This window comes from Hyposmocoma kahamanoa, unplaced genomic scaffold (genome assembly GCF_003589595.1).
Source record: "Hyposmocoma kahamanoa isolate Upper Pololo Valley unplaced genomic scaffold, ASM358959v1 263, whole genome shotgun sequence".
NCBI classification, from domain to species: domain Eukaryota; kingdom Metazoa; phylum Arthropoda; class Insecta; order Lepidoptera; family Cosmopterigidae; genus Hyposmocoma; species Hyposmocoma kahamanoa.
The window spans coordinates 17,807-28,568 of NW_020653766.1; the positions used below are offsets into that span (position 1 = coordinate 17,807).

General features: G+C 48.2%; 1 protein-coding gene across 1 annotated transcript in view; it reads right to left on the minus strand.

The window, feature by feature from the left end:
- Positions 1–375: 375 nt before the first annotated feature.
- The window catches only part of LOC113228984, a 354,779-nt gene continuing 344,392 nt past the window's right edge, over positions 376–10,762 (minus strand). Inside the window, exons 2-7 of the mRNA XM_026462450.1 lie at positions 3,881–4,095; positions 3,574–3,709; positions 2,876–3,009; positions 1,489–1,673; positions 1,252–1,397; positions 376–533 (exon numbers count right to left, since the gene is read on the minus strand). Coding sequence (XP_026318235.1) covers positions 454–533; positions 1,252–1,397; positions 1,489–1,673; positions 2,876–3,009; positions 3,574–3,709; positions 3,881–4,095 — 896 coding nt within the window. The 3' untranslated portion in view covers positions 376–453. The remainder of the gene's footprint in view (positions 534–1,251; positions 1,398–1,488; positions 1,674–2,875; positions 3,010–3,573; positions 3,710–3,880; positions 4,096–10,762) is intronic.

Genomic DNA, 10,762 nt, shown 5'->3' on the forward strand with positions numbered 1-10,762 from the left:
CGAAGGCCGCGTTTGAGTTTAGATAGTGTAATATAGAGTGTCAATGTTCCATGGCGTCATCACGCGACGGAAACAGATTCAATGTGTAATTTCCTCTCTCTCACGAGTCGTTCCTAGTTATAACTAATGAGTGTCGATAGCTGAGCGGATATTAAACGATCCCCATTTACGAACCTTTAACAAGTAGTAACCCTCGCACGGAATTATTAAACACACAATGGATGTACCTTAATTTTGATAGACGTTAGGTGCTTTCATGAATTGCGTGCTTATCATTTTGGGGTCTTGAAGTTTCCTTATGCACCTAAATAAAATACTAGCCTGTTTATAAATAGACAACGGATGAGGATGATGGAATAATACACCTTTGAGTAACTAATAAATTTATTTACATATTCACATAATGGCAACGTGCAACATGGAGTGTTCTACTGGGCGTCGTCGTGTGTCGCGTCATGACGCCCTCGCGATGCACAGAGCAAGCGTGACCGCGCACCACGTCCACCCGATGTTGACCGGCGCGCGCGCTGCGCCTGTAGACATGGATCACTATTAGGACCGTTAACATATTATACTACACGTAGCCTATTGTTCATTTTAGCGAATACACAACTGACATACTGACATACTGGTGTACAGCGCGTCGAGTTCACACTCGACAGGGCTCCCTAGTCAATTTCTCTAAGGATTTATGGCACGTAGTGTATACAATCTTTCAATGAAAGTACCACGGGCAACACATCTACACTCTTTTAAATTTGATATTCCGATATTCCAAACGTTAAGGGGGAGGGACGCTTGAAAAAGTCAACGAAAGGGAAAATTTCGAAGCTGACGGGTCATATATACGTAAGATGTTTTCGCATTTTTTACCATATTAAAACATTGCTGTCCAACGACACTCCACTTACTTAATGGGAATAGGTAAAAAAAAATTACCCTTTCAATGCTTGACAGGAGTTCCAAAAGTGTTTTTTACTTCTTTACTTTTTATCGTTTTTGAGTTCTAAATAATACATGTTGTAGCAATTTTCATCGTAAGGTAAAAAGTGCGGAAAGTCTATGTTGTTACTGTGGAATTTTGAAAAATTACGCAATTCCTTTTGTGACATAGTACAGCAATACAGATAGTCCGTCTTTGCTTGTACAAGTTTTAGACAGACCCCGAGTACAAAAAATATGTTGTTATTCTCTTTACATTCTGCGAGGAAATGGTCTTGTCTAAGTAAGAACGCTGAGATGAAGCGAGACCTGAGGAGTCCTCTCGGGTGACGGAGGCGGGGTGCGGGGCGTCCTCGCGCACGACGACGGCTTCGGAGCGCCGCTCGTACACGTCGAAGATGCGCGCGGCGCAGCGCAGCGCGAACTGCCCCGCCAGCGGCGCCGCCAGGCCGTACCTGCAGTGGAGCGCCGACAGCTCAGCCAGACTCGCTAATGTTTCAAACTGTGCGACGACGGCCGCTGGTTCCGTGGGGCCAATAAACGAACCTCAGCACTCCATGCTCGTCGTCATCGTGTAGCGGGTACTGACTGCTGTAGTGGTTCAGCGCGGCGCTGGTGTGCACGAGGCCCACCTTGTACGCGGCGCCCTCGAGCACTGTCAGCGCCAGCTGGCTGAACGCGCCGCGCTCGCGGAAGTCCTCCGGGTTCTGCCATGTCACGGACTCCGCGATCTACCGAACGACACCATCAGGGATTGTTAGCTGAGGTTGATGACGTGCGTCTAATCGATGATCCTCTATCTAGAATGTGATGCTTAGGTGATGGTGCAGCAACTCACCACTTCAATGAAGAAATGAATATTAAATTTATACATATCTGCGAATTTCGGAGAAAATATAAATCGTGATGTAAACGTATTCCTCACGAGACAAAAATATTTAACGGGACTAGATAGTCCCGTTAAATATTTCGTCATAGTAGATACTATGTTGTGAAAGTTGTTACTAGTGTCGATAACAATAAAATTATTGAGTGCGAAATGAGTAAATGTGTTACCGTATGTAAAAATTTATTACGCACTTTGAGTTATATACCACATATCATAATACCATACACGGGCTCGTCTCCTAACCCTAACCATTCCGAGATATAAAACTTCAAAGCTATGAATTTTCACACAGCATAAATCAAACTTGTAAAATCACTTAGAAGGCATCGGCACAAGTATTCATTACTATAACAACACCTCCAAACCGTAATCATTTCAGAATAATCGAATTGTTAAAAGTTGAAATTACGTTATTTATATGTCAAATTCGTAACTTTCAACAATTATATCTCGCAACAATTATGGTTGGGAGTCGAGCTGCCATACTATTTTCTGTTTGTATGAATCACCTTATTTATAAGTAATTAAAAAACAAGATTTCGTAAATATCTGAATCACTATTACAATTCCATTTATTAGTTTTATACCATCAGCTATAGCGTTTGGACGAAGCATTCACTCTCCTCATGAAACATACGTAAATTACGCGTTCAATATTTTATTAGATAATCAACGATACTGAATGTGGATACCGTCTCATCTCTGGTAAATCAGTTGTAATCGATTTTTTGTAGGCGCATCGGATGTAAGCATATGATATGAATGTGTGTTTAATCTGTGTATTTGTAAAAGTGTGCTACCTACTGTTGTCGAATTTTGTTTGTGCGAGAACATAATGCCACAACCCGATATTGCATTTGAGTCTCTCTGTTTGTTTGTGGTAGTGCCCTTTCACTCCTCAAATAACGGAAGAAAGTTTGCAAAATATTGCTTATAACGTCTCCCGCTATAAGCTTAGCGCCATTGAAAAATGACATTTATTTTTGGTGAGCTCTATTAATTCATAATAGGTAAAGGCGTGTGGTCGCAGTAGTCCTCGTGTACCGTGTGGTCATCGAGGATCCAGGAGATGTTGGGTGCGGGGTAGGCCTCGTCGACGGAGCAGTTGGCGCGGATAACGTCACCGCGCGCGTAGCTGCCGCGGGAGATCGCCAGGCGCGGTGCGCGGAACGGCGGGTCTGGAACACAAGACACTCAAACAGTGATTTTAGGTAATTTAACTGTGGTATTTTTGTACAGATTAAAGGGCAGCTTATGAACGTACGGTTAGTAGCAGTAAGTAAGCAGTAGAATTTCTTGCGAAAGAGTTTTTCCAGAGAGGTATTGCCCCTTACCTATTTCTGATGTCAAGCAGTAATGTGAGTACTGCCTTGGGTAAAAGTGCTGATGAAATTATAGGCAGATGGGACTTGTCAACTTGGTACAGTGGCAGTGCCCTTCAAATCTTTGCGATATATAAAGTTCCGAGTGTATTACTTGGTATCATAGAAAAAGTTAACAGCACATCTAGACATGTGTGGACACTCCGGTTCGAATATCGCCTCCAGAGCAAAGGAACAAGATTCGTCAATCTGTAGCTCGAAACGCTGCCGCCTGTACACTGTCATACTGTTCACCCTTTACTCTGTGCGGTCTACAAGTGTCGAGTCAACGCCGGTGCAGGCGCGAGGGCTGTTACTCGCAAGATGAACACTAGAACGTGGCCAAGTCGGGCGTTGGCGGAGAGACGCGGCGAGGCTCACCGACGACGGTGAGCGGCGCGGCGCGGATGTCGGTGTGGAACAGCGGCGCGTCGGCCGACACCTCGCACTGGTACTCGCCGCTGAGGCGCCGGTGCAGGTTCACGATGCGCACTTGCTGGGCGTCCGACTGCGTCAGCTGCAACACGTCGCGTGCTGAGTGACGGCTTCCAACGCATCATGACCGAGGTGGCTCTTTGAGAGCACAACCGGCCGATACAATTTTTGCAAGTAATGAAGTGTAGGGACTGAGAGAATGAAAAGTCAAAGTTTAAAGTGAAGCATTCGCAACCCTGACAACGTCACGTACGTCAACGGAGGCGCCGGGCAGAGGGAAGACCAAGGTGGGCGGCATCTCGCGCGGCACGTAGCGGTAGAACTCGGTCTCGGCGCGGTACCAGCGGATGGAGTAGAGCGCGGCGCCCTCGAGGTCGTAGGAGCAGCGCAGCACCGCGGCCTGCCCCTCGCCGGACAGCACGCCGCGCGGCACGCTGATCGACACGTTGCGCAGCGACCACACGCCGCCTGTGAAGCGTATCGAACTTTTTATTCAAATGTTGGTGCTATCCTAGTTCACGTGCTGTTCGTCAGTAACACGTGGCGTCGGACCTGTCATATCGATAGTTGAAGAGCTGACAGGCAACTTATTCCAAAATACGTCCAGAATAATCTCAGTACAGAGTAGTAAAAAAACCGACCTCAAAAGTGCGTGGAATTACATATAATTACCAAGTTTTATTGAAATCGATTACCGGAAAGTGCGCAAACCCGGATTCATCCCTTAGTTCGCCACTAAACGGGACTCGACACAGGAGATAATAAAAATTGGTTCTCACTACTCAAAGTATATTAGGAGAGAAAAACGCCTTGAATTAAAGAATAGCAAAATCAACCATTAAAAGAATTGCTCATTAGACTAAAATGTAGGCGCTATTTATAACAATGAATCTTTATGCGTGAACAGCCACCCCTAGAGGTGGACGATTTTCTTCAAAATGAAATGGGACCACTACGGAGGAACCTTCTTTCCAACAAAAAAGAATCATGAAAATTGGTTCACAAATACCGGAGTTATCGCGTAATATACCTACAAAAAAAAAATACAGTCGAATTGAGAACCTCCTCCTTTTTTTGAAGCCGGTTGAAAAATTACTACTCTGGTACGCAAGTACGCAGTACCTATGCGTTTCTTTTTATGGTATGCCACTGGTTTTAAAACAATGAGATCTCTGAACCAGTAATCGGTAAAAAAACATGCTTGATGTAGATAACTTGGATAGCTACTTACTTAAGTTATTGTAACTATAGCGATCAGAAACGTTATAGCGAAAAATAACGTCCGGATATGAGTATCGGCGAAATCAGCAACATCATGCGCATCATCCGGCAGTCGAAGTTTTCCGGATTAATTAATAGATTATTCGCTCGTTGCCGTTGTCGCAGCGCGAAACGAGATGGATGGATGCAAAGTTTAGGGTTAAGTTATAATTTGTTTTCTGCTTTAGAGCAGTAAGTTAAAGTTTGCTGACTCGAATTACGGGTCTGCCGTTGTATGCACACATTCGAACGCAAATCATTTCTATCAATACTAACGCGAAGCAGACAAGTTCCGCGTTGCAAGAATTCCGCTTCGTGGTAATGAAGTTGTTAATAAAGCAAAACCGACCGGAAACTATGCTCTCCCTTCTAAAACTAATTATCTGCGAAGTGTCCTTGCGGGCCGCAGTTGATTTACCGGGCTATTAGGGGGTCGCGGGCTGGACCGCCGGATCGTCGGGCGGCCCTGACCGGTGATTATTGAATCGAGAAATTAGTGTTAAGTCGCCATAAATTTGATTTAATTTATGAATGTACTTTCGGTACATGGACTAGGCGTATGGCAGTGTCCGTGCCAAGTAACTCACGGCACTTTTTAACCGACTTCAAAAAACGACAATTCGACAGTATGTTTTTTTTGTATGTATGTTACGCGATAACTCCGGTATTTGTGAATCAATTTTCATGATTCTTTTTTGTTGGAAAGAGGGTACCTCCATAGTGGTCCCATTTCATTTTGAAGAAAATCATCTATCTCCAAGGTGGCTGTTCACGCATGAAGATTCATTTTTATAAATAACGCCTAAATTTTTAATTATTAAATGTCAAATCTTTGTCATGGATTTATTGAGAAGTTTTTCTAATAATTTCGGTGAGTCGATGAAGTTACTTTAGAGTTAACATAAAATGTGAACCAATGTAGTTTTTTAATCGAGTAACAATATAACTTTGAATTCCTTCTAAGCCTCATTATAATAATATATAATTATAGAAATAGAAATCATTTATTCCTTGAATAATCAACGCATCAAATCAACGCAGTACGCAAGCATTTTACAATAATAATAATAGTACTGATAATGATGGTAATAACAATAACAACAAGGATTTGGAACTAAATTCATACATTATGTAGAATACAAAGCGTGTGTGCTGTGCTGCCAAGGAAACCGTGACTCAATCAGCATATTGCCGTCTCACTTAAAGTGCTACGACGCTGATTTTCAGCGGATCCGGCAACGGAATAAATGTGATTATAATCCTAATCACATTTATTTCTAGTGCAATGATATACAAATACTCAATTAAAATTATATAAACATACCATAATTTCACTGTTTGAGATAGTCTGGGGATTATATGTAAATAAAAGGTTATTTACATGTATTTCAAAAGATCCATGTATTTAGGTTAAATTTTTATACAGAATTATCTGTATCTTTTACAAATAATACGAATTTAAGCGTGGTTTGTTCATAAAAATGAATAAAATTGATTTTTTTTTTGTGCTGTCGACACTGTTTCATGTTAGGATTATTTCATTGTATTGTAAGAAAAAAAGTGGGACAGCAGAAGTTTATCACTTACCAATCATTGAAAATGTAAGTGGCTTCTAATAACCCAGAATTTAACATATGTTATTCAGGGGGCCGACCATAACCTTTCAAAAAACAATCTTATTTCAATGTCAGCTTATAGTAAGCTTATCATAATATTACTCATATGGGTACCATGACAAACCTATCAATCAAGTAATGTATTCTTGCTTTAGTGACTGAAAGAGCGAATGATTTCCCAATATTGTCTATTCGTTACTAAAAATAGGGAAGAAATAACGCTATAATAACGCACACACACACACTCAACATAGCCCCGCACTAGGGAAAACCTTGTGTCGCGGGTGCCATGGACACACAGATAGACAACTACAAATTACACCCAAACTCACGAGAAGTAAGTATAGGCCATACAAATATTTCTCCCGGCACGGGAATCGAACCTGGGACCTCTGCGTGGCAGTCCGGCATGGAAACCGTTCGGCCACGGAGGCAGCTATGAACTATGACCTATATGAACTGTATAATGCCATCTCTTTCTTTTTTGATGTTCCGAATCGTGTTATCGTAGTATAATGTTAAAGTATGTACTTAATATTATTTACATTCAGAGTATTTTGACTGCCAAAAAAAGAAAAGTATGTAATAATGAAATCTATTAAAATTACGTTATATTCAATTATTTTTCCGCATTTTCATGAAGAAAAAAATAATAATAACAACGTACACAGTCAACAAACCGCACAAAATAAATGAAACAAGCTGAGTTTTGATTATCACGTTGTGAATTCTAGTCTAGAGTCATCTGTTAGTGTCGCCAAGGAGTATATAGATGTCGTTGTCATAATTTTACGAAATAAACAGCGCGTATTTTTATTTAATGAGAAATTATTTTCTATGTACTATTAAATAATAAAATAAACAAAATATTGAAGAGATATATGTATAGGAAATGAAACTATTTTTCCGGATTTAAATCGCGTATATTTGTTTTTTCAAACAAACCGACGTTTCGGGCCCTTTACAGGTCCCATGGTCACGGTTGACTGAGGTGGTACAATCTTCTCCGTGTGCAGTTGCTGGTCTGCCATCGGACGCGTCCCCAGGTGGCGGATAGGGGAACGGCTCCCAGATATGGGAGCTACCGGCTCCGGCCAGCGCGGACCAAAACCAGCACCGGGAGGGGAGGACGATAGCGTTGGTTCCGTCCGGCGCTACCGAGCTCGTAATCGAGACGGTGGGCGGTGCTCGGTCTCAGAACCGGCTCCGGCCAACCCGTAATCCCACATGGAGTGGGACCGGGGGTCCTCCTCACTGAGAGGAGGGCTGTGAGGAAGAAAACCTCTATAAAAATCACCCCAATCCCAAGTTCTAGCGCCCGGCGATGTGATGAATGGCTGGTGGGTGTCCAGTCATTAGGGCGCACCAGTGGCGAGCTCACCCTCTTTCAAACCAAGAATAAATATGGAACAGGCACGTTTTAAAAATGGTCCCCAGGCGGGTCCCCGAAAGGGGGAATCCCGCCCATCCGCTTCGGCGGATGGCAGCCCCTCTTACTCTGGGGGGGGGCAAAAACTGCCTCGTGAGTCGGCCGGAAGTCGACTCTCGTGAACACGACAAACGCACACGAATAACGGCACTTTTTGCACTCAATTTGGATCACACGAAGGCCTTCAATGTGGAGGTGAGGATTCTCTCCGACAATGAGTCGGAGGGTGAGACGATGCTCACGGCCTCTTCAGACGGAGAGCCCACCCTCTCTGAGGGGAACTCACGCGCGGTTTCGCGCTCCGGGTCAGCTGGAGAGAAGAGATCTTCAAGGGCCGCCAAGCGTGCCGCCCCCCCGTCGAACAAACCTCAGGAGCCCGAAAGGGCTCCAAAGATCAGCACGGCCCGTAGGGGCAGGCCCAGGGTCCCCGGGAAAACCCACCCCGGTCTAATAGGCCCTGAAGGTCGCGGTGGAGGACCTCTTTCCCGAGCCGCAGCCCTTCACCCTACCGACCATGGTGCCCCCCAGAGCAGACGGGGGGCAGACTGAGGAACCCCCCGCCCCGGAAATCACCGAGGGGGAGTTGGAGTGGGCGGTGGGACGGCTGCGGGGGCGGAAGAAGGCCTCTGGCCCGGACGGGGTACCAGGACGAGTCCTTCGCATTGCCCTGAAGCATCTCGGGACCCGCCTCAAGCATCTCATGGTCGACTGCTTGAGGACGGGGTTGTTTCCGAGATGCTGGAAGGAGGGAAGGCTCGTCCTGGTGCCCAAGCCGGGCCGACCTGCGGACTCCCCCTCGTCCTGCTGGACGAGGTGGCGAAGATCCTGGAGCGAATCATCGCCTCCAGGATCAACGAACACCTGAGGGGGACAGGCCCCGATGTGCCGAAGCGGTAGTACGGGTTCAGGACTGGACTCTCCACCCTGGACGCCCTGGAGTCGCTGCGACACATCGTGGAAGAGGGTAACGGCGAGGGAGAAGGCGTGGTGGCTGTGTCGTTGGACATAGCCAACGCCTTCGGCACTCTCCCCTTCGCCGTTATCAGGGAGGCGCTGAGGTACCATAAGGTCCCCAGGTACCTCAGCCGTCTGGTAGAGCACTACTTGGAGGACAGGGTGGTGGTCTACCAGACGAGGGAAGGGAGGCGCGCCGAGCGCCCAATAAGGTGCGGAGTACCCCAGGGGTCCGTATTAGGACCACACTGTGGAACCTGGGGTACGATTGGGTGCTGAGGGGCGCGCTGCTCCCCCGGACAGCGGTCATCGCGTACGCCTATGACACGCTGGTGGCCGTCCGGGGGACCACCTTCCAGGAGGCGGCCCGAAGAGCCTCAGTAGCGGCGGACATGGTGGTCCGCCGAATACAACTGCTGGGGCTCGAGGTCGCCGTGCCGAAGACGGATGTGGCCGTCTTCGGCGGAAGGGGTAGAGCTTGGGCGGTGCCGGCAGGCGCCCACATCTCCATCGCGGGAGTATCGGTCCCGGTCAAGTCCCAATTGAAATATCTGGGACTTGTCCTGGACCGGCGATGGAACTTCGGGGAGCATTTCCGGCAACTTGCTCCCCGAATAGTGGGCGCCGCATCAGCGTTGGGCAGGCTCCTGCCCAACCTCGGGAGGCCGGGAGCCCCGTGCAGGGAGGGTGGTCGCCCTGCGAATGTGCAGGGCGTACATGACGGTGGCCTGCGCTGCCGCATGCGTCCTCGCCGGTACTTCGCCGTGGGACCTCGAAGCCGAGGTCCTGGCGGAGGTCCGCACCTACCGGCGGGGAATGAGCGACCGAGGCGAGCGACCCGCTCCCCAAGAGGTGGAGCGTGAGCGCCGCCTCGCGGCGCAGCGCATGCGGGACCGGTAGAAAGAGGGCCTGGCGGATCCCCCCTATGGCGCTCGTACCATAGAGGCGATCCGCCCTGTCCTCGTAGAGTGGGTAAACCGGTCCCACGGGCCACTGTCATACCACCTTGTGCAGGTGCTGACCGGGCACGGCTGCTTCGGTCACTACCTGCACAAGGTGGCGAGGAGGGAACCGTCTCCGTCGTGCCACGAGTGCGACGCTGCGGATGACACCGCGCAGCACACCCTAGAGGTGTGTAGCCGGTGGGATGAGCAGCGCCGTACTCTGACGGGGACTGTAGGGCAGGACCTCTCGCTGCCGAGCGTGGTTGCCGCCATGCTCGATAGCGAGGAGTCCTGGGAGGCGGTGGCCTCCTTTTGCGCAGAGGTTATGTCGCAAAAGGAGGTCGCGGAGCGGGTGCGCGAGGACGCGGCGGACGCGCACCCGCTCCGGCGCAGACGTACGGGGAGAAGGCGAAGGCAGTTCGCTGCTCGCCTGATCCCCTAGTGAGACCAGCGGGCTCTGGACAGGGCCTCCGGAGCCTGCATTGCACGGCCTCACTCGTCTGGGGGGCGGGTCGGAGGACAACCGACTCGCCCCTCCGTTGGCGCGGGAGCCCTGGCGTAAGCTAGGGCGGCCGGGCGGCGTCGTGGTGAATGTTCACTGATCCCACGGCGCCGACTCAACCGGCGAGAGGGAAACCCGGGGGGGTTTTAGTGGGGTAGGCCCTCCAGTCTGGAGGGAGAGTCCCCACATAACCCCTGAGTCTCCCTGGGCTCAGGGGTATCCATAAAGATTTCCCCCCCGTCCAGCGCCAAAAAAAAAAAAGGGACCACGTTTCTGATCCATATGTGATCACTGGCAGCACACTGGTCAAAGACTTTCGTTTTGAGACATTGAGGTAATTTGGACGCAAAGTTTGTTTGGAGTTTCCCGAACGCTGCCCATCTGAGCTGGATTCGACGAGAGATCTCTTTCTCAAAGTTGGACTTACCTA